At 55.1% G+C, this 22,525-nt stretch overlaps 3 protein-coding genes across 13 annotated transcripts; 1 reads left to right on the top strand and 2 right to left on the bottom strand.

The window, feature by feature from the left end:
• The first annotated feature begins 1,216 nt into the window (after positions 1 to 1,216).
• Positions 1,217 to 12,552, top strand: LENG8 (leukocyte receptor cluster member 8). Of its 10 annotated transcripts, none has more exons than XM_011385960.2 (16): positions 1,217 to 1,287; positions 2,960 to 3,052; positions 3,737 to 3,911; positions 4,267 to 4,368; positions 5,136 to 5,243; positions 6,014 to 6,266; positions 6,430 to 6,571; positions 6,817 to 7,005; positions 7,256 to 7,534; positions 7,607 to 7,747; positions 7,885 to 8,170; positions 8,599 to 8,700; positions 8,778 to 8,846; positions 8,935 to 9,064; positions 9,140 to 9,347; positions 11,768 to 12,552. In XM_011385960.2, the coding sequence occupies exons 2-16, from the start codon at positions 3,015 to 3,017 to the stop codon at positions 12,222 to 12,224; spliced, it is 2,679 nt and encodes an 892-aa protein (XP_011384262.1). In that variant the 5' UTR covers positions 1,217 to 1,287; positions 2,960 to 3,014; the 3' UTR covers positions 12,225 to 12,552. The 10 variants fall into 10 exon arrangements, with proteins under 10 accessions (XP_011384262.1, XP_011384261.1, XP_011384260.1 ...); XM_011385959.2 differs by having other exon boundaries at positions 1,234 to 1,350; XM_011385958.2 differs by having other exon boundaries at positions 1,235 to 1,363.
• Positions 12,553 to 13,556: 1,004 nt separating this feature from the next.
• Positions 13,557 to 15,152, bottom strand: LENG9 (leukocyte receptor cluster member 9). The gene is given in 2 exon segments (XM_011385968.2): positions 13,557 to 14,301; positions 15,123 to 15,152. Coding segments are annotated over 2 exon segments (531 nt in total). The 3' UTR covers positions 13,557 to 13,800.
• Positions 15,153 to 15,192: 40 nt separating this feature from the next.
• On the bottom strand, positions 15,193 to 19,520 carry CDC42EP5 (CDC42 effector protein 5). 2 transcript variants are annotated; one of them, XM_023526385.1, is made up of 3 exons: positions 19,368 to 19,520; positions 19,015 to 19,179; positions 15,193 to 15,727 (listed from the first exon to the last, which is right to left on the bottom strand). In XM_023526385.1, the coding sequence occupies exon 3, from the start codon at positions 15,725 to 15,727 to the stop codon at positions 15,266 to 15,268; it is 462 nt and encodes a 153-aa protein (XP_023382153.1). In that variant the 5' UTR covers positions 19,015 to 19,179; positions 19,368 to 19,520; the 3' UTR covers positions 15,193 to 15,265. The 2 variants fall into 2 exon arrangements, with proteins under 2 accessions (XP_023382153.1, XP_023382154.1); XM_023526386.1 differs by having other exon boundaries at positions 19,015 to 19,153.
• Positions 19,521 to 22,525: the final 3,005 nt, after the last annotated feature.

The raw sequence follows: 22,525 nt of genomic DNA, 5'->3' as shown, positions 1-22,525 counted from the left end.
TTATTTAGTTAACAGTAATGTGCCAACGTGGATTTCTTAGTTTTAACAAATATATTATAATATGTAAGGTGCTGGCATTGGGGTAAACTGGATGTAGGGTGTGCAGGGCTCTGAATTCTCTCAGCAGCTTTTCTGTGCATCCAAAATTATTCTAAAACACAAAGGTTAATTAAAAAAAAAAGTAGTCTACAGCCATGCTACCCTGAACAAGCCAGACCCTGGTATGATCTCGGGAAGCAAGATAAGCAGGGTGGGGCGTGGTTAGTACTTGGATGGGAGACCAGGTGCTGTAGGCGTAAAAAATAAAAAAAATAAGAGATTGTGAGCTGACAAGGTCCTTGTAATCTGTGAGGTCAACCAAGGGTTGCCTTGCCTAATAAATAAACAAATAAATAAATGTTTGTAAATAAATAAGTAAAAATAAAGTAAAAAGCTGGAAGATCACGTATGCTAACAGCCAACAACATGATACTTATCAATAGAAAATTTCATAGCAATTGGAAACGGAAAGGCAGCCAGCAGCCTCTTCCACTATTTGCTGTAACTACAGCGACCGGCCCCTGAACCCGACCGGGTAATTTTGCCAGGGTCCTGGGTGGAAACGGAGGGCATCACACGCGAAAAGTTACAAGAAGTTTAAAGAAAGGCCTGCTTACAGGGATGGTGCAAACTCCTCAGCCTGCCATCACTGGCCTTGCTGGACCTGCTCCCTGCCACCGCTGCGGACGCACCTGTTCACCCCAGGACTCCCACGACTCTACCGTACCAGTTCCCTCTGCGCCCCGCAAGCTGCGCTTGTTTCCCGCCTCCATAGATTCGAACGCGCCCTTCCCTCCGCCAGCTGCGCCGCTCGGGTTTTATTTATTAGAGAAGCTTCCCTTGCCGGTGGAGCCAGTTCTCACCCATCCCCGTCCTTTGAGTTCGTCATTCTCTATCCCGGCTCGCACATCCCTGTACGGTAGGCAGTCTTACAATTACTACCACCCCAGTTCATAGCTAGGAATGATAATGATGGCTAACCAGAACCCAGCCAAAACAGTGCTGTGCGGAAAGGCGTAGGACCCAGTTCTGCCGTGCGTGTCCCCTCGGGGCCACCGTCCCCACCCTGTCTTCCGGCTTACCTAAAATGCCTATCGCGTCATTGCGTAGGCGGGGAAGGGCGTGCCCAAGTCAAGCTCGCAGCGGCCATTGGCTGAGCACAGTCGAGGAAGGCGGGGCAAGGCCTCCGCGTGACGTCAGGACGCCGCGGTCAGGACGTCGAAGCCCAAAGAAGACAGACGCTAGCAGGTTTGTGAGCAGTCCCGCGGCTGTGCTGCTATCGCCTTGGGTCGCTGCTGCCGAGTTCCGCAGGTGAACGGCCGAGGTGGGTGTCGGGAGCGGCGGGCGGGCACAGCGTCTCCTTTCGGCCTTACGCCCCGCGGGCCCCGAGGCCTCGGTGACTGTCACCCCAACGGACGCCGCGCGTGCGAGCGTCTACAGGGTGTGGCGGGCACAGGCGGCACTGCGCCTGCGCACGAGGGCTGAGGCGCGCGGCTGCGCACTCTCGTGCCTGTGTAATTGGTCCCTGCTCCCCGCCGGACCCTTGGAATTTCTGGGCTCCTAGCGCTCCTTCTTTCAACTCTCATTCACTAGGCGGTTCCACCGGGAGGACGGCGTTGCCCCGGGTAACAGGTGGCCCAGACACCTTCTCGGGAACGTGGTGCGCACGCGCGGCGCGACTCGGAGCTGTGGCTCTCGGGCCAGACAGTCGCAGGGATCGGGTGGGCTCTTCCTCCACCCGGCGCCCTCCTTTGCCTTCCCCGCGCCCGTTGGACGGCCAGGTGCCCCTCGCCTTCCACCGGCTTCTGCCTCCATCCCTAGACCTGCCCAGGACCCTCATTCCGGCCACTACTCCTACGCCTTACCCCCAGTTTCTTTCCTGTCCCATCTCACTACCCAGTTCATGAACATCTGCTTCCCTTGGTTCTTTTCCCCTTTTAACACTTTTTTTTAGGGCTTTCCTCAGCTCTAGACTTTCGTACCCCCTCACTTGGTGGATTGTCGGGTTCTTGAGCAGGATTCGTCTTTGACCCTCCCCCCCCGAACTTGTCAGTTATCCCAAGTTTAGGCCCCCATTTCTTGACCCCAAGACACCCATTTACTTTCTTGTATTTCTCTGCACCTCACTGTAGACTTTGGGGTATGTTTTGGGTCTCTTTGGGCATTCCCAAAGCTTTTTCTACAGACTCTCAGCCTAGGTGATTGCCTCTACTGTCTCCCAGGGTGCCCTTCTAGAAACGTCCCAGGTAGGGTTCTTCACTGCCCTCAGGGGACCTATTAGAAGTCGCTCTTGCAGAGCTTTCTAGGAACTGTCTTCTTTATGTTGGCGTTCCCCTGGTGCACCCTCAACTTCTCCTTGCCTCTAGCTGTGACTTCCAGAAATCCCCTTTTCCTCTCAGGTTATTTTTCTTCTTTCTCAATGTTGAGGTGCCCTCAGATGCTTCCCTCCTTACAGAATTCTCAGAAATCTTTCCAAGCCTCCCAGCCTTCAGGGTCCACCCTCACTGGGCTCTGGGAGCGTCCTCTCTCTTCTGCCTCCTTTCAGGAGTTCTCGGACCCCTGACTGAGGTCCCCCATCCCACTCTTTGACCTCCCTGTCTAGCTCAGGGTTCCCTCCAATCCTTCCCTTTCTCACATGGGTTTCAGGTTCTTCTGTTTACCTTCGGAAAATTTCTCTAGACTTACCTGTTGTCACATCGTTCATTCTCCTCCCGGAGGGCCACAGAGAGGCCCAGCTTTCCCCCTCACACAGCCTTTTTCTTCCACACCCAGAATTTTCCTCAGTTCTCTGCCCCAGGGGATCCTTTCTCAAACTCCCCTTTTCTGCCTAGCTTCTCGTGAGTCCGCGTACTTCTCTTTCCTGCTTTGTGGTGTGTTTCTTGCTCTCTTGAGTTTCCCTAATTCATTCTTTTTCTCACAGACAGTGAAAAAGCAGTCTGGCTCCCGAAGTCCACCCCTTACACCCCAGGGTCCAGATGGCGGCCAACGTGGGTGATCAACGTAACACGGACTGGTTAGTGGGTTAGAGGGGCAGTGACCGGAGGGGAGGGCAAGAGGAAGCCAGCCCCAGCCCATCCTCTGGGATGGAACTTCACACAGAGTCGGGTGGGTGATGTAGCAGTCCCTGGTGGTGGGAATGGGGCTGAGACTTCTGGCAAGAGGGAGGGTAAAAGAAGCATTTGGTTGTAGTGTGGACAAAGTCAAGCCTTCTGAGCTTTAATTTTTCACAGTACAGTGCTTGTTTTGCAAAATTGGTGATTCATTCAATGAACTGTGATTAGGAGGCAGCCTCCAACTGCCTCAGCCATTTATCTTTAATTCCTTATTTTTTCCAAAATGGTGTAATTATTACCTGCCGACTAAAGTGGTGTTAGATAGGATTCGCTGATTTCTAAAGCTTTTAGACCTACTAGGTACCGGGTCCCATGCTAAGTGGTCTGGATACTGTTAATCATTGTGTTTGATTTTTAACAAATGTTGTATACCAGGTACCTGGAAAAGTACCTTAAGTGGGTCATCTCATTTATTCTTCACAGAAAAGTGAAACATGCTGGTCATCAGCATATCACAGATTAGGAAATTTATTTGCAACAGATAGAGGGAGATCTGGGATGGCAGCCTTGGTGTTTACCTTTCTCTGTCTTGCCCACTGTGTGCAGTGGGGAGAGCAGCCTGACTCAGCATCTGCACTCTGCAGGTCCTCTCAGTACAGCATGGTGGCTGGGGCAGGCAGAGAGAACGGCATGGAGACGCCCATGCACGAGAACCCCGAGTGGGAGAAGGCCCGCCAGGCCCTGGCCAGCATCAGCAAGGCGGGTGCTGCTGGCAGCTCTGCCAAGGCTAGCAGCAATGGTCCTGTGGCCAGCGCACAGGTGAGAAGGCTGCACAGTCTGGGCCTCCTGATGAGGGGTTTCTCGGGGAGGGATACACTTGGCATCCTCTCGTATCACTGGGTCAGAGTACTCTGAAAATATTCTCAGAGCCCTAGTGTGGGGGAAGCAAGGACTGTTTCCTTGAAGCATCCAGGGCACCATGTGTCCTTATCCCTGGGAATCCTACCTGAAGAGGGAGATGTGCCTGCGGTCCCTAAGGTGACCAAGTCCGTTGGTAGGGGTGGTGGCTATTTGTGGAGAGAGATGCCAGGTTCTGTTCCTTGGCAGTTAACCAGTAGATAGGTCCGTGGGCTCCTGCTGCTGAGGTTGACAGCGTGTGGGTCTCTGTCCGCAGTATGTGTCCCAGGCGGAAGCCGCGGCTCTACAGCAGCAGCAGTACTACCAGTGGTACCAGCAGTACAGCTACGCCTATCCCTATAGCTACTACTACCCCATGGTGAGTGCCCAACCCCTGGAGCAGGTGGGGCCACTGGAGTGGGTCCTGGGTTGTGGATGGATTGAAAACATTGTGACAGCCAACCGCTGAAAACCCCCCAGTAGCTCATCGCCCACAAGATTAATTCCCAGGGCCACCTGTGATCCACCAGGCCTTGCTTTATCTGGTTCCAACCACCTCTCTTCCCACATTGACTCCACAGCTACCACAGAGACCCTGATCTTCCCACAGTGAGGTCACTGGTGCTCTGTGGCTGCTCTCCTTCCTATGTGCAACACCTTGCTGTGTCCCCACCTCCCAGGGTGCTGCCCGGGTGATGCCTAAAGAGAGCGCTTTTCTATGAGAAACTATAGGAATATTCCCCTGCACCCAGCCACTCTGCTGCTTCCCTCGGCCTTTTCTTTCGTGGCACGCATTGCTGACGTGTTACGTGTTTGTCATAACTGCCTGTGTTATGAGTGCCAACTTCATTTGAGCGTGGCCCTTTACCTCTTGCTTTTGTTCTATGGTAGTACTTAGAAGAGTTGGCACTCAGTAAAGAATTGGGGAACAGAGAAATGCCTCTGAGAACTAGCAGAAGTGGGATGTAGAGTTGATAGTTTTCCTTTTATTTTGTAATTTTTTACTATAGAATTTGGTGCATTTGTGTCGTGGAGAGAGAGGGCTGAGGGGTGAGGGGTGTGGGAGGGCCATGACTGCGTACGGCTGCTGAGTGGCAGGTGGAGGGAGTACCAGTCCACCACTGACGCTCCCTCCTGCCCTGGCAGGGCATGTACCAGAGCTATGGCTCCTCACAGTACGGGATGGCTGGCTCCTACGGCTCCGCCACACCTCAGCAGCCCTCTGCCCCCCAGCACCAAGGGGCTCTGAACCAGGTAACCAACACCCCAACCTGATTCTGGGTCGTGTTCCAGCTGGGGGTGTTGTTTTCTGAGGGAGCTAGCAATGGGGACACCTGCGTTAAAGTTGACTCCCCACCTTTCCCTCCTGCTGATGCCAAGCAAGTCCTGCTGTGAGTATGAGAGTGGAGCAGGGATCTCGAAACCGGGATGGGTATAGGGCTTGGGCAGGGCCAGGGCCTGGGCTGTTGGGGCGATGGTAGGAGCAGCTTGTCTTCTGTGTTCCTCCTGCACATGCACTCACGCACACAACCACAGTCTCCCCACCCACACACAGACACACACACTCTCACACACACACACAGACACTCTGGCCTTTCACTTAACGTGCACCTTGGCAGAATAGAGAGCAGTGCTGGGAGGTGGTTAGACCCTGGTTTGAATCTTGGCACTCTCTCTGGCAATGTGATTACAAGACAGGCCACGTGACCTCCCAGCTCGGAGAGTGGGTGGGGCAACTGTATTATTTTGGGGTTCCTCCTGCAAGTGTGTGTGATCCTATGTGCACCTTCACTGGCCTAGGACACATGCTCAGCTTGTAACCACTGGGGGCGCTGCCCCTGGCAGCTGGGGCCACAGGAAAGGAGCTCTGCACCTAGCCTTCTCCCCTGTGGAGGGCGGTTTGTGAGATCGCACCTCAGGCTGAGGTCACAGCAGAGCTGAGAACTGAGCGCTGTCTAGATTGAGGACAGTGAGAGAGCAGCGCAGAGCTTTGCTCCTGCCCTCAGCACCATTTCCTCCAACAGCCCCCGGTCCCTGGCATGGATGACAGCATGTCGTACCAGGCACCCCCCCAGCAGCTGCCCACGGCCCAGCCCCCTCAACCCTCCAATGCCCCACACGGGGCTCATGCTCTGAACAGTGGCCCCCAGCCTGGGACGGCCCCAGCCACACAGCACAGCCAGGCAGGGCCCACCTCAGGCCAGGCCTACGGGCCACACGCCTACACTGAGCCCGCTAAGCCCAAGAAAAGCCAGCAGCTGTGGAACCGCATGAAGCGTAAGAGGGCAACACAGGGAAATGAGGGTGTGAGGCACTGGGTGCTGGGATGGTCCCACAGCCGTGGGGTGGCCACCTGGAGCTGCAACCATCCATTCTTGGGGTTAAAGCAGCTCCAAGGGGCCCAGGGTAGACCTAACCCCAGCTTTCGCTGCCTTCACAGCTGCCCCTGGGACTGGTGGTCTCAAGTTTAACATTCAGAAACGGCCCTTTGCTGTCACCAGCCAGAACTTCAGCTCTACCTCAGAGAGCCAACACAGCGGCTTTGGCCCCCAGCCCAATCCTGAGAAGGCCCAGAACCACAGGTGACGGCCCCCTTACCTCCATGCTTAGCACCCATGTACAGCTCACTGCAGGTTCTGCTCCCTGAGTGTCTGGCTGCCTTCTCAGGGAGGGTGAAGGCTCTCCCTCAGGGTTGCCATGAGTGTTGAACTGGAGGGAAGAGGAAACACTGGAGTTGTGTGGCACATACGTCGGATCCAGTGGTAGTGACGACAGGCTTCATTGGGGTGGGTGCACCCCAGCTGAGTCCATCTCTTCCCTCACCCAGGGGGAGCCTGTCTGGGAAGCCTGACGACTGGCCACAGGATATGAAGGAGTATGTGGAGCGCTGCTTCACAGCCTGTGAGTCGGAGGAAGACAAGGACCGGACGGAAAAGCTGCTCAAGGAGGTGCTGCAGGCCCGGCTCCAAGACGGCTCGGCCTACACCATTGACTGGAGCCGGGAGCCCTTGCCCGGGTGAGGGCTGCCTGGGTGCCTGGGTTGGGACCTGTTCCTGGGCAGGCAGGGGGTGGGGCTGAGGAGGTGAGGAGTAGGTGTGTGTATGGCATAGGCACTCTCTAGAGCCTGGGTTTGCTTCCCCCTGTGGCGTGTTAGCTGAGTTGCCTGGGGGAAGCTCTCCTACCTGGGGCAGCATGTCCCTGGGGCAGGGGGCAGACAGGGTTGTGGGAGTACAGGTTGGTGATGTCCTGCCCTGCTTTGTCCTCAGGCTGACTCGGGACCCTGTGGCTGATAGCCCTAAGAAGAAGCGGTGGGAGGCCCCCAGCAGCCTCCACCCTCCCAGGGGAGCAGGCGCTGTGACCAGAGGTGGGGGCGCCCAGTCTCAGCGTGGAACACCAGGGGCTGGGGGAGCCGGCCGAGCACGGGGCAGCAGCTTTGCCAAGTTTGGCAACCGCAATGTTTTCATGAAGGACCACAGTTCCTCCTCCAGCACTGACTCACGCTCCCGTTCTTCCTCCCGGTCCCCTACCCGCCACTTCCGCCGCAGGTACACTGGCTCCAGGTGGGATGGGCCTGTGGGGGAGCCAGGTTGGGCCTCACTCTTCTGTTTCTTCTGCAGTGACTCGCACTCGGACTCTGACAGCTCCTACTCAGGGAATGAGTGTCAGCCTGTGGGTCGCAGGAACCCGCCCCCCAAGGGCCGGGGGGGTCGAGGGGCCCACATGGATCGGGGCCGAGGCAGGGCACAGCGTGGGAAGAGGTAAACCTTTGGGCGGGTGGCCAGGAGCAGGGGCTGTGCCCTTGGGGAACACTGGAGAGGCAGATAGTTGGCCACTGCTGTGACCAGACCAGATAGTGCATAAATGCCCACCTCCTCCTTTGGACCCCTTTCCACAGGCATGACTTAGCTCCCACCAAGCGTAACCGCAAGAGGATGGTGGCGCTGGAATGTGAGGATCCAGAGCGCGAGCTAAAAAAGCAGAAACGGGCGGCCCGTTTCCAGCATGGACATTCCCGCCGCCTGCGCCTTGAGCCCCTGGTGCTTCAGGTGGGCGGCCTGGAGAGCTGCGGGGCCGACCCCGACTGGCAGGAGCTGCAGATTGTGGGCACCTGCCCTGATGTAACCAAGCACTACCTGCGACTCACCTGTGCCCCCGACCCGTCCACCGTACGGCCTGTGGCAGTAAGTGTCAGTGGGAAGGGCAAGTCCTCCATGGGAACCCAGCTGGCCAGGTAGGTGCTGAGAGAAGTGGGCTAGAGACAGCTCGTGCCTCGGAGCCCTGAGTCCCTTGTGTGCAGCCTTGTCAGGAGACTTGCTCAGTCTCTGGGTCTCTGTCCTAGACAGGGAGAAAGATCCTAGTGTTCTTCACTGAGACCGACAGGACAGTGGTGGACGTTCCATGCGAGGCGGAGCACACACCGGGTGCTGACATGGCACCAGGGTCAGGAGCGCTTATTTGTTCATGTCAGAGTTCTTGTTCATGGGGTAGCAAGTCCCTGAGTGGTCTGATGTCACAGCCCTCATGTGAAACACCAAGTTAGCGGAACTGTAACAGGTTCTGTCTGCCCCTGCCCTGCGGCCCATCCCACTCAGCCTGCCTTCTTTCCCAGGTTTTGAAGAAGTCACTGTGCATGGTCAAGTCCCACTGGAAAGAGAAGCAGGACTATGCCTTCGCCTGTGAGCAGATGAAGTCCATCCGGCAGGACCTGACGGTGAGGCAGGGTTGCGATGGCCCGGTGGGGCACGTCCCGCCCTGGCCTGGCCTGACTCCTCTCTCCCTGCCACCCAGGTGCAAGGCGTGCGCACGGAGTTCACTGTGGAGGTATATGAGACGCACGCCCGCATTGCACTGGAGAAGGTAAGTAGGTTGACAGGGCCCAGCCCATCTTCAGCTCTCTCCCTGGCCTCACTCTGCTCCTCCTTTCCCTCCTTGCTCTTGCCACTAGGGTGACCATGAGGAGTTCAACCAGTGCCAGACGCAGCTCAAGTCGCTGTATGCAGAGAACCTGGCAGGCAACGTGGGCGAGTTCACCGCCTATCGGATCCTCTACTACATCTTCACCAAGAACTCAGGAGGTGAGAGGACTGGCTGCGGACTGGCAGCTCCAGGCCCTAGGGTTGGGCCCCACTGACCTTTTGTCTTGGGTTCAGACATCACCACGGAGCTGGCGTACCTGACACGGGAGCTGAAGACGGATCCCTGTGTGGCCCATGCCTTGGCGCTCAGGGCAGCCTGGGCTCTGGGCAACTACCACCGCTTCTTCCGGCTGTATTGCCACGCACCCTGTATGTCTGGCTACCTCGTAGACAAGTTTGCAGACCGAGAGCGCAAGGCCGCACTCAAAGCCATGATCAAAACGTATGTGCCGCTGGGCTCTCCCGCCTTCTCCTCTGCTCACTCTTGCTGGCCTGTGGGCCTCAGGCTCCCGTCCCCAATCTCTCCTCTTTTCTTCCCACTCACAGCACCTTCTACTTTTCCTTCCCTTTGCAGACCCCCTCGTCTTGGTCCTTCTCTGTCTCTGTCTTCTATCTTCTCTGTCTCACTGCTCCGGGATCCCTCTCCACCCCTGCTATTCTCTTTCTTCTGCTCACGATAACTGTGACCCTAGCTGGTCTGCAACTTATTTCAGGCCCTAGGCTCCTCCCTGCGAGGTCTCTGTCCAATCTTTTTATCTCGGTTCTTGTCACTGGGCTCCTGCTCTAGAGAAAAAGTAGAAAAGATGGCCCTGCTCTTGGTGGCTTCTGGTCTCATGGGACAGAATCCTTTCCCCACTTGAGTCCTCTGAGGGTGCAGATGAGCTTAGGAAAACAGGCACGGTGCGGGGCAGGCTGGTCCTGGGCTGTTCTTAAGAAGGGCTTGTCCTCCCAGACCTGAATTGCGCCCACAATGTTATGAGCACGAGGTCCTCATGGCAGTGAGACTCCCCATGGGGACGTAGAGCAATGTTAGGAGACATCTTTTGTTGTCACAAGTCAGGGGTGCTACTGGCCTCTCGTGGGTGGAGACCAGGGATGCTGCTGACTAGCCTGCAGTGCGCCCCACATCAGAACCCCTGGTCGGGTTGGTAGGTCCGCGGGGCCTTGAATGCCATATCCATTAGGTTGGGGGTCATGGGGATGGTTTGGAGCTGGGGAGGGATGGTCAGCTTGAAGGTCAGGTACATACTCTAGGATCCGGTTCAGCTAAAGAAGATTTAAGGGAAAGGCCAAGCCAGGGCAAGGGCCACTGAAACAGAAGGGGACCTGGGGTGGAAACATGCAGGGCGAGGAAGCATAGGACCTGGCTATAGGCCAGGCATTGGAAGGGGCAGTGGGCCTGGAGGACCCTGGCTGCCCCTCCGAATCCACCCTGTGCAGCTGGACAGGCCCCTGAGGGTAGGTCTTGAGCCTTTGTGAGCTCATGGTATAGCTGAGCCACTGACTATTTGGTGTTAGTGTATGTGTGCTTGGCTTCTGGTGGGAACACAACAATGTGCCTTGTGGGAGGGGCCCTGGCCTATCACTGGCCTCATGCTCTCATGCCTTCTCACTTCGTAACTTGGTACTGCCTTTCTCTGGGTGGCTAGGAGGCCAGCTCAGGTGTGGGGGCAGCAGGCTTTCCCATGCCCCTACCCATGGGGGCACTGACTTGGGGCAGGATTACTTTATGCCATTTCCTAGGTGACACTGGTCAGGTGGCTCTCCTTTTAGACCCGCACTTTCTTTACTGTTTATAAAGGGTAGGTGACATGGCTTGCAGATGAGAATTCAGTAAGTCAGTGTGACAGCACTTGGAACAGCTCTTCCTGGCACATGCCAAGTTCATAGTCTATAGTCTTTTCTTGACAACCAGAAATTCCTGTTCTGAGTATGTAGTAAGTGCTGGCTGACACCTGTGTCTGGGACGTACCGAGGCACTCTGGCCCAGTGTTGGGGTCCCTGAGGGTCGGGCCAGAGTAGCAATAAGCCTTTCAGTCCCATGCCTGTCCCCATGAGTCATTCCCTCTGCCTGGCCCCTGCCCCTTGGCCATTGCAGCCCTCTTCTGAGGGACTGCTCAGGCCCTCGAGCTGTGAAGGAGCCAACTGGGCCCTTCTCTCCTGTCCCTCTCCTTCCCTGTCCCTCTGCACAGGTAAGTGAGGGTGAGGGGGGCATACCTGGGGGTGGGGCCATGAGCCCCACCCCGGGCCCCCCCAAGCCCCAGAGGTGGGGAGGCTAGGGCGGGGGTGAGAGGTCAACAGGTAACGTGCTGAGGAAACCTTTTGGGTATCCGAAGGGGGGGCCACCCACTCCCTGCTTGTGGGGCCCCCCCACCCACCACCCGCCTCATCACATTCTCCTCTTATCTCCGTAGCTTCCGCCCTGCGCTGCCCATCTCCTACCTGCAGGCCGAACTGGCTTTCGAGGGCGAGGCCGCCTGCCGGGCCTTCCTAGAGCCCCTGGGCCTGGCCTACACGGGCCCGGACAACGCCAGCATCGACTGCCGCCTCAGCCTGGCGCATCTGTCCGCCTTCTGAGCACCAGCGCGACGGGGGTGGGGGGCAGGGCTGCGGCCCCCAGAGCTGCCTCTGCAGATTTTGTTTTTTGAGCCGTGGACTTGGCCTGTAAATTAATTATGGGGAGTGGGCTCCAGGAAGAGCCACCATCCTTACCCCAGTTTTCCTACCGGGGAGTCTGTACAGAGATTTTTTCTACATTTTTATTTTTTGCTCAGAGGGGTGGGATCGGGAGGAGGGTTGGGGATGGCGGAGGGTGGGGGCATGGTCTGTGTCCACCCTGCACCTCCACTAATGCTGTCTCAGTGTTTTTTCTCTCTCTCTCTCGAGCTTGTACTCCGGCATCAACCCGGCACCCTGGCCTGTCCCATGCCGGGGGGCCAGCAGAAGACGACAGGCTGCTCCGCCTGTGCCCGCTGCGGCGGGGGCACCAGCACGCCGCCCTGCCGCCCACCCGCCTGCCTCACCACAGACTCTTACTGCCCAGCCCTCCGGGGCCTCAGTGTTTGGGGCGAGGGGAGCCCATAGAGACTGCGCCCTGCCCTCGGCCCCCCACCCCAGAAACGCCGACACCACACCACCAGCAGATCCACACCGCCACCTCACACTGAGGATTCCGGAGGCCAACGCGGGACCTCGCCAGCCGGGCCGCCTCGTCTGCAGTTGTACTAAGTTGTCTCATGTCCTTCCCTTCACCCCAGTGTTTCTTCTGGTTTTTTTTCTTCTCCCTCCTCCTCCCCCCTACTTGTTTCAGCACAGGTAAACGGTTCCCCCTCCCTGCCTTCATGGATCACCAGCTCACGTCATGTTTCCTTCTCTTTTCTTTTTGTGTGTGTTTAAGTTATTTTTTTCTTCTTCCTCCCCTTTTCTTTTGGTCCTCCCTCCCTCTTCTGCCATGTAACTGGAGGATGTGCAATGAGTTTGCAAACAGCTGGACTGTCAGGCTGCTTTTTTTCCAGATGTCCCTCCTCTGCCTTCCTTCCCCTTCCTCTCCCTCCCCTTTCTTTCCTTCATTCTTTCCTTGGAGCACTGAGCACCGTTTTGAAGCTTGAGAGAAACCAAAATTAAAGAGAGAGAGAGAGTGCGCTGTTCCTCTTGCTTTGGCTGGATATCATCCGGTGGTTTGGTGGTTTGGGGTTGACACGGATTGTCTTCCCAGAGGTCTGGGACTGTTACCCCAAGGGGACCTCAGCCAGGGGTTGGTAGGTGTCCCCTGCCCTCCCCATGTGGTACAGCTGGACTTGCCCCATGGGCTGGCTCCCCCAGCTCCTGCCCTGGGCTGAACCCAGTGGTAAGGAGGCAGCCTTGGGAGCCCCTGGGCACCTTGGCCAATGTCATGTTGGGGGTGTAGCCCCCCAGGGGGCTGTAGCACTCGGAGTCCCTGGGCCTCCAGCCTCTGGCTCAGCTCCTTGGGCCATGCATTCCAAGGAGGGGGTGGGCGGTGCACAGAGCACTTAGGAGTCCAGGAGCAGCAGCCGCCCAAACTAAAGCTGCGACGGTTCCTGAAGTCCATGGGCTGAGATTGTACATCTCAGTGCTTCAGTGGCTGTGGCAGCCGCCTTGGGGCCCCACCAGCCTCAGCAAGGCCAGCGTCGGGTGGAGGGCCTGCGCAGGCACTGAACGGAGCGCATGATGGCGTGGCTCAGACCAGCTCTTCCTGGGCTTTGGCCACCCCTGCCCGCAGCCCGTGCTCTGTCCTCAGAGCCACAAAGTGCACAGGACTGGTTGGTGAGGGGCCACGCCCTTAGCCACGGTGGCCTCTCTGACCAACGACCACATTACATTTTAGTCTTAGAGTTACAACAAAGAACCTGAAAAACAAACATGGAGGTTAAATAACATTAATGGGTTAATAATGAGATAAAAATACCTTGAGACAAATGAAAACAATGAACCAAAATCTATGGGACACAGAGAGAGCAGCCCTAAGAGGGAAATTCATAATACGGGTCTACCTCAAGAAACAAGAAAATTTTCAAATCTAACCTTTGACCTACAGGAACTAGAAAAAAAGACAAAAGTGAATAGCAGGAATTAAAGATTAAGAGCAGAAATAGACTATGTAAAAACAATATAAAATAAAACCAAGAGCTGGTTCCTTGAAATGATAAACCTTTAATAAGACAAAAAGGAGAGGGGACCCTAATACTTCCCAGGGTCTCTTGGGGCTGCCACGACCTGCGCCTCTCTAGTCCTGGCTTCAGCAGCCGGCTTCAGCACCCTTTCAGGTTCCATCTACGAGATATCCTGGCCCCGTCCAGGTCCTGGGCCTTCACAGACACCAGCGCCAGAGGACCTGCTTTCGGGACTGTCCAAGCCAGCTCTCCGTGCCCGCCCGCCTAGGCGCCAGTGGAGGCAGCATCTATGCCGTCCTTCGAGGGCCTGGTCCCATGGGTGTTCTCGACCCCGTGCGCGTCCGCGCGGTCGTGCGCATCTCCATCCTCGTGTGCTCCCCCGCCCTCGAGTGCGTCCACGACGGTGGGGCCGGGGCTCTCCGCCGACCCTGATCCGAAGACAAGATCGGTGCTCGGGTCGCGGTCTCACATGACGCAGTCGCGGAAGTGAAAGTACCGCACGCGGTGCTGCGGCATGACCAGCACCGCCAGCGGCTCGTCCCAGCAAATAGTGCTGAAGGGCTCCTCGCGCACGCCCAGAAAGCGGTCGGAGTAGCCCACCGAAAAGTCGGCTTGGCCCAGCAGCTGGTCCCAGCGGATGCGCGGGACGACGGCCGTGGCCGTGCGCAGCAGCGGTTTCTTGGCCCCGGACCCATCCTCGGCCTCAGCCCCAGCCCGGGCCCGGGAGTGGGGCTGGCGGCAGCGGGCGCCGAAGCGACAGCAGCCCTACAAGGAAGAAGACCGGTAGCCCTACAGGAAGAAATGGCCGCCGCCATGGAAACCAGGGTGCAGCTGACGAGCCCGTCTCGCCAAGGTTGCCCCGCACGGTGGGCGACTTTGCCCGGACCCGGACAGTGACCTGACTGTGACGTCACTGGAGGGCACTCGGGCCCAAGCGGATCTCCCTCCATGGTGTCCTCTGGGAGTCTGACTCCGCCCCCTTCGCGGACAGCGGTTTACATTTGTGGCCTAATTGATTTACCGGTCCTCCTTGGGCCTGAGCGAGCCTGGCTCCGCCCCTGTCTTAATGATTTGCATGTGCTGCCAAGCCCCTCTGTCCCCTCCTCTCCCCCGGCTGGTCGCGCCTTCCACGGACGCCCGGGACAACCAGACATCTATCTGCAGATTCAGACAGAACTTCGTCGCCCAGACTTGACGCAGCTGCCGCCCTCGCCCTCGGGCCGACACACCTTTAGGGGACAAGGAGCCCTCCCTTCAGAGGACTACGCCTACTCTCGACCACTTTTCTGTGCGGCCGATCCCAGGGTAAAGGGCAGCTCGCCCCGGTGGCGTCCACTAAACTCGGTCCGGCCGCTGGAGCGAGTCAGGTCGCGCGGGATGGTGTCTGTCCGTCAGCAGCGCTGTCAACAGGATGAATGAAAGAGGCTGTGGGAGCAGCCACGTAGGGACCCCGCCCCTGAGAGAGGACCGCCTAGCCACGTCCCCTAGCTCTCTTAAAGGGGCCGCATCCCATCACTCAAGGCCCATCATCAGCCTCGCCCTGGCCAGCCCGGTCTCCGCCGGGACATGAATTCCAGGTGGCACACCTGGCTCTTAAAGGCGCTGGGGGACCCCATCATACTCCTGTTCCCACGTACAAAGTGAACAGACAGAACCGGGACACAGACTGTGGCCGTTTATGTATAAAGAAGTGGAGTGCCACATGGTAAGAGCGCGGGGAACCGGGAGCCTACAGGCCGATGACGTCGTCTAGCTCGAGGTCCGCGTCGGGGCGGCAGCGGGCCCTGGGGTGCTGCGTCCCGGAGCCGGGATCCGCGTCGGGCTTGGCGGCAGCGGCTCCTGGGCGCTCCGCGTCCATGACGCCCAGCACCGCGTCCAGCATGGAGGGGCCCAGATCCAGGTGGAAGGACAGAAGCGGGTCAGCGGGTGCGGGCGCGCGGAGGGCTGGCGGCAGAGGCTGCGGCATGGCGGGCGGGGGCGCGGAGCGCGGAGCCCCCGCGGGAGGTGCCCTGGGCTCCGGGGGCGGCCCCCCTCCGTGACGACTCAGGAACGATGTGTCCCCAAAGGCGTCGCCACCTCGCCCCACGTGCAGCGTGTGCCGGAAGTCTCCGAGTGGCGCGGAGATGGAGAGGGCGCCGCGCTCCGGCCGCTTCTTGGGCTGCGCGGGGCCCAGCTGCTTCAGCACCGGCATCTGCGGGGTGGAGGCGAGTCAGCGCGGCCTCCAGCTGGAGGGAGCGCCCTACGCTTGCTGCGACTCTAGCCGGAGGCCTAGCTAGTCATTTCCAGGACACCTTCCATAGAGAGAGGCTGATGGTGTGGGATGACTACCATTTTACGCGGGGAGAAACTGAGGTTCCCAGAGGCCCCGAGGTCGCAACTGCTTGATTCACATCTCAGACTCAAATCTAGATCTGCCCATGACCACCACGCGGTGCTGCTGACTCCACTAAGAACTAACATTCAAGCTTCGCAGAGGCCAGGCAACAAGCAACCCTCCGGAGTGCTTCCCAACTTGGCAGAAACTCCGGCTCCTCTCACAGGGCGACTCCTGAAGACCGGGCTGGCTGCGGCCAATGGGTGCAGCAGGCACAGTGCCTAGGGCCCACACACTTCCAGAGGTTCGCAAAAATGTGGAAATGTTTGAACTTACTTCTAAATGCCTGGATTATATTTGTCTTTATACCAACGCAGATGTAACAGGATTTCATATATACAAAGGGGCCCATTAAGGCTTTGTCTAGAGAGCACATCTGTCACTCCGCAGGCCTGCCGGAAGACCCCAACTGGGGAGGTTCTGGGTGGGCCTGGGAGTCGTGTACAGGCACAGGGTGTCCTAACTGTAATTATCTGACTTTGAAAGACAATATAACGTCTCACTTTTTGCAAGATGATAATGATGATGATGATGATGATGATGATGATGATGATGGAAATTTCTCTATGTTAAAAAATAGCAAAATGGCATCAATTTGAAGCTGGTAGCTTGTAAACTGTAAACTAAATAGGTCCCCTCTTGCTACTGTGGTAAAGAGCAATGCCTGTTAACCTTTGCTCGCATCCCGAAACCAGGCTGTTTTTATGAAATTCTAGGAGGGACTTTGATGACCTTGTAATAATAGTCACTGTTATTATAATGAAAGATCTTTCTGTTTGAATTCAGTCCCCACCCTTTGCCAGCTGTATGAATTTGGAAAAATTACATGATCTCTGCTTCCTATCTGTAAAATGGGTAAAGTAGCACTAGCTTCCTTGCAGGGCACATAGAAAAGGTCAATCAAAGAAAACTAATACTGCTAATCAGTTGGTAGTGCTAGTGGGGGGGGGGCGGGCGCGAGGAACAGGTGCAGTATGTGTCCCTAAACCACAGTGGAACAAAATTTAGATTTGATAAAATCCTAGACGAAGGCAAAACAGCCAGCATTGTTCTTTTAGTAACAAGCACCCTGGCAATATCAGTGGTCATGTGGAAAAAAAGTAAAGTCAAAAGGATTTAAAATAATTGTACATGGATATGTTGTGAGAATTGCCCTCTATCCTACCCAAAGACCCAACCTAGATGAATAGATGTTTTTTCAACCTGGCACATGATCATTTCTCTTTCCCCTCTGCCCTCTGGGTAAGGGGGAAAAATTGTATGAAGCAAGACTTAGTCTTATAACATGCTAGGTAGGCACTTGGATATTTTTAATTCTAAACTTAAAAAAAAAAATTCCGACTTCCGCTCATTATTGAATCTCAATTCACAGTTTGAAATAAAACATCCTCTCCTAGTGCCATTTTTACTCTTAAGTGAGTTATAGGTGAAAAGAGCAGAACTCAGAAAGCCAACTGTCCAGGTTTGGCTCTGCCTGTGACCATTACTGTGTGGCTTGGGGCAAGTTACTTTACCTCTCTGGCATCATTTTTCTCATCTAGAAAATGGAATGATGCCTGTATGATACCTTGCTGTCTCTGCAAGAACAAGTGAGATGTTGCCCATGAAAGTCTTAGCACAGTACCCAGCACACAGCAAATGCTCAGTGGAGTCTCACCTTAGATCATTCTTCCATGCCCCAGACGAGACACTCAGAGAATGTGATTTGTTAGAGTTCACAAAAACCAGCTCTGTGGGACTCCAGAGCCCAGAATTCTGCTTCTGCTGACTGCTGCCCCTGGAATGGATGCCTCCTGGGCTGCTCAGCCACTGCTTCTCCCTGCAAAGCCCTAGCTCGCCCCTCATCCCATCCTCCTATTGCCCCGCCAGGCGACCTAACTGCCATTTTCCAGCACCTGGCAGCACATTAAGGTCCTGGTTTCTGATGTCTAACACTCCTGGGCTGCCATTTCCTTTCTGTGGGACCCTGAACTTACTTCCTCAAGCTTAAACCTCAGTTTACTCTGATGAATAATGGGAATCAGAATGCCCATGTGCTAGGGCCGTTCACAGCATACATTCATGATGCTGACGTTTTATATCCTGAGCACTTATTCTGGTCCAAGCTGGCGCCTACTTGCTTCACACAGATGAACAAAGTCATGTAATCCTCAGAACAACCCAAAGATGGGGAGACCACGGTTATAATGTCTATTGGACAGACACGGAGTCTGGGACACAGAGAGGTGAAGTGACTTGCCCTGGGTCACACAGTAGCAAATGTTGGATGCGGGACTTGGTAGGACCAGCTGCATGCATCCCATGGAAAAGATGTTTTTATTTGATGTAAAGGCCAGGATTTCCTACACCCATGACCATGTTTGTTGGGTTTTCTTTCTTTTCTTTTTTATTCACTCCAGATTAAAACAATGAAACAAAAAAATTTTTTTTGTTCGTTTGTTTTTTTAAATGCCACCTCTTCTCCTGCCAGCTCTGAGACCTTGGGGCAAGTCAGTCCACTTCTGTGAGACTCTCATCCTCTTAAAGAGAGGCCCTAATCACCCTTGAGTAGAGTTCTGTGCTCGATGCAATGAGGTCATGCTCAGAAAAAGTCCCTTCACTTAGCCAAGGTTCCTACAGAGGGGCCGTTGTCTGTGACAAACGTGAAGCAGGCCTGTGGCAAGAGCGAGGATGGGACCAGGCCGCCTCCCCAACCCCCCATCACCCCTACCCACCCCCATACCCGGGGCTGAGGCCTTCCTCCCTCTCTCATCCGCCCCCTCCTCTTCCTGCACGCTACAGCTGCAGGGGCGGGGTATGGGGGCGGGGGTTGGAGGGGCACAGCTGGTTCTCCGGTGTCCCCTCCTGAACCCAGTCCCGCCAGGACGGAAATAACCCGCTCCAGATACGGCCTGACTGGTTCTCAGCCCCATGGGAGAGGCGGCAAGGGGCGGTGGGGAACCCTGGATGGAGAGACCCAGGCCCTGGGGGATGCAGTGTGTGCCTCCTGAGGCCACGTGGCTGCGCAGGGCGCGGGCTTCAGCGGCCGTGGTCTCTACCGCCGTCGGTCCTGCTTTCCTGCGGACCTGACTGGGAACCCCGACCCACTCCTGCCTCTCAATTACCTCGCGGTTCTCGCTGAGCGGGGCCGGCGCGCTCTGGCTCGGCTCAAGTTGGGACCCGCTGTCCTGTGTTCGGAGCCTGCCTCGGCCTCCTGGTCCCAGGCCCGCGCCTTTTTCCTCCTTCCTCCGGGCCGGATCTCACCTGGCAAAGGAAGTATCCTGCGGAACCTGGAAGGGGACCAGGACCCAGGCGTCTGGGTCCGCGGTACCACCTCCTTCCGCCCCCTCCTCTCTCAGGCCTCAGGAGTGCTGACTTCCAGCTCTTACTCCTCAGCCTAGGAGTCAAGGGTCCTGGTCCCTCCCCGGCTCAGACCCAGGAGTCCGGGCCCCACCCCTGGCATTGGTCCCTTCTGTACCTGCACCGGGACTGAAATGTCAGCCCCTCTCGGGGGCCATGGTAGGAGCCCAAACGGGCGCAGAGTCACCGCCCAGTCCAGTTCAGTCCGTCCGGGGCAGACAGGGTTAAGGTGCAGGCCCCGCCCAGCCTTCCTTATCCCCCAAAAGTTTGCCTCTAGGATTTAAAGGACTAGAAAGCAGTGGAAGAAAAGCTGAGGCCCCTCGGGGCTGAGTGTGGGGGTGGGAGGAGGCCGGGACTGGGAGTGCAGCGAGGACACAGAGCGGGTGGGGGATGTACGGGGCGCGCCCCCAGCCCGGCCCCTCCCCCTGCCCAGCTAGGAATTTCCTGAAACTGGGGAAGTCTGGCTGTTTGGAAGAGTAATTTCTTCCAGATTGCAGCTGTTGGGGGAGTGTGTGTGTGTGGAGAGGAGAGAGAGCAAGAGAAAGAGAGACAGAGACCGAGACAGAGACCGAGACAGAGCAATAGATAAGGTTAGCCAGTGCGACTGGCAGGAGGATGGAGGTGGCCATCCAGGAGGCAGCTCCCACACTACTGTGGAGACTTCCCTGGCTGAATGTCCCTCCCCAAAGCTATTCATCCACAGACAGGTCAATACATCTCTGAGCGCCTGTGCCTCGCGTGACAAGAGGGTCAAATTTGGGTGTTAGAAACATCCCTCAGGGGCAGGTTTGAGGGAGGGCCTGACATGGAGGAAGCAGAGTCCGGGGCTTCGGGGCTTCGTTGTGACCTGGGTTGGGTTGTGGGGCTAGAGAGGACAGAGTCAGTTTAACTGATAACAAGGAAGTGCGGCTTGAACAACTCTGGAGGGAGGAGTGGGAGTTTATGAAGCCAGGAAAGGAGGAAAACAATTCAGAACAGGCTAGGAGGCCAGGTGGAGCAGAGGGCACTGAGGCATGGGGTGGCATGTTGTTTGCCTGGTTTTCTTGGAGAGATCAGCTTGAAAGCCACTGGACTTAGGCTTTGTCCTGGAGGCTGTGGGGACCAAGCAAGGCAGGGTATGAACAGGAATAATGGGGCTCAGAGCCAGGTAGTGAAATGTTCCCGCAGGTTCCACGTGGGGGACGGCTGGAACAAGGTTTGGACTCGCATCAGAGCATGATTTAAGGGTGGGTAGTAGTCACTCAAAACTCAGTAACCAAGATAATATATTTAAGAAACAGGTTCTTGTTAACTATTTTTACTAATGTTAAATTCATATGACATAAGATTAACAATTTTGAGGTGGCATTTGGTGCATTCCCAGTCTTGTGCAGCCATCACCTCTATCTAGTTCCAGAACATTTTCATCACCCCAAAAGGAAACCCCATACCCATTAGCAGTCACGCCCCATCCTGCCCCCTGCTCCCCTGGTCTCCTGGCAACTATTAACCTATTTTCTGTCTCTATGGATTTGCTTGTTCTGGACATTTCATATACATGAATTCATCTGATATGTGGCCTTTTGTGTCTGGTTCCTTTTACTCAGCCTCACGTTTTTCAAGATTCATTACGTTGTAGTACGTGTCAGTGCTTCATTCTTTCTATGGCTGAATAATATTTTATTGTATGGTTAGAACGCATTTTGTTTAAGATAAATAATATTTAAATGCAATATCTTTTAAAAGTGCAAAAAATGCCGTAATGAACAAAATATCAAAACTTCAGATGAAGACAGGATTAGGGTTATGATGAACTGTATTAGAGCCTGAGGCAAAAGGAAAAATCAGTCACACGGATCCTGTGATCCTGTCTTTGTTGAAACTTGATACTTTGTTCCTCATAGATGCGTTATTTATTTATTTTTGTTGCATTTATTCATTTGCTGCATTACAATGGTGTGGATTGTAGTGACTGAATCTTTGGTGCTTCCTTGAATGATTTTTGCTATGCCCTAGAACCCCAGGAGGGGGCCTGAGTTGGAGTGGGGGCCCAAGGATGAAGAAGAAGGTTCAGACCAAAAGGGTTTTGGGAGGCAAGTTCCCTCGGACTTTGGAACTGAAAGGGATGGGGTTGCCAGAGAGAGGAGCCAAGGATGATGCTAATAGTTTCCCATCACTTCCATAACAGGTGACCACAACTCGTGTGGTTTTCAACCACTCACATTTATTATCTCGCAGTTTCTGTAGGGCAGAGTTTGAGTGGGTCCTGCGGGTCTCTTGGGGTCAAAATCAAGGTGTCAGCAGGGCTGCGCCCTTACTTGGGAGAGTCCTCTCCCCAGCTCATTCAGGTGTTGGCTGAATTCAATTCCTGGTGGTAATAGGACTGGACTACTTCACTCTTGCTGGTTTTCAGCTGGGGTTGGTCTGTTCCAGAGTCTGCCTGCATCCTTCTCTTTCATTCCATGTGGCTCTCCACCCACAATGGCGGGCTGAGTCTCTCTGATGCTTGAAATCTCCCTGATTTGCGGATCTGCTCCATTACCCCTGCATCCAGCCAGAGAAAATGCTCAGCTTTTAGGACTCATGTGATTAGATTGAGCCCACCTGGATAATAGGTGTATCAGTCAGGATTCTCCAGGGAGGCAGAACTAGTGGGAGACATATACACACAAGTATACATGTATTTCCATATATATTATTAAGATATAGAATGAAGATGTCTATCTAGTTAAGATATATCTAGTATATATAAAAATATGAACTTTTACTGATTGCCAAGTGATACATGTACATATCTATTTATCTTTCTCTCTATATATGTATACACATATACATATGTATGTATGTATGTATGTATGTATGTATGTATGTATGTATGTATGTATTTGATAATGGATATGTATTTGTGTCCTGCTTGGTAATCAGTAAAAGTTTTCTATAACTATAGATACATAAAGATATGTATGTATATGTACATGTATGTATCTAATTTATTTCAAGGAGTTGGATTTTGCAGTGCTAGGTGCTGGCAAGCCTAGAATCTGTAGGGCAGACTGGAAACCCTCAGTCAGGCAGGAGAGAATGCTGCAGTCTTGAGAAAGAATTGCTTCTTCCTCAGGGAAACCTCCACTTTTCTCTGCAGGCCTTTGACTGACTGGATGAGGCCCAACCACACTCTCAAGGGAAATTTAATTTAGAGTAGACTGACTGTACGTGTTAACCACACCTACAAAATACCTCCACAGCAACACCTGGATTCATGTGAGGTTGAAAGACCAGAGACTACAGCCCAGCCAA

The sequence above is a fragment of the Pteropus vampyrus genome, unplaced genomic scaffold, assembly GCF_000151845.1.
Source record: "Pteropus vampyrus isolate Shadow unplaced genomic scaffold, Pvam_2.0 Scaffold847, whole genome shotgun sequence".
Lineage (NCBI taxonomy): Eukaryota > Metazoa > Chordata > Mammalia > Chiroptera > Pteropodidae > Pteropus > Pteropus vampyrus.
The sequence above is the reverse complement of the archived record's forward strand: the minus strand, read 5'-3'. Positions and strand labels throughout refer to the sequence as shown.

Bases quoted from the DNA above. Each gene is read 5' to 3' on its own strand.
- CDC42EP5 (XM_023526385.1), bottom strand. From the start codon at position 15,727: ATGCCGGTGCTGAAGCAGCTGGGCCCCGCGCAGCCCAAGAAGCGGCCG.
- LENG8 (XM_011385960.2), top strand. From the start codon at position 3,015: ATGGCGGCCAACGTGGGTGATCAACGTAACACGGACTG. The intron at 6,267-6,429 runs GTAAGAGGGCAA...CTGCCTTCACAG, and splicing joins GCTGTGGAACCGCATGAAGC to CTGCCCCTGGGACTGGTGGT. The intron at 8,701-8,777 runs GTGAGGCAGGGT...CCTGCCACCCAG, and splicing joins CCATCCGGCAGGACCTGACG to GTGCAAGGCGTGCGCACGGA.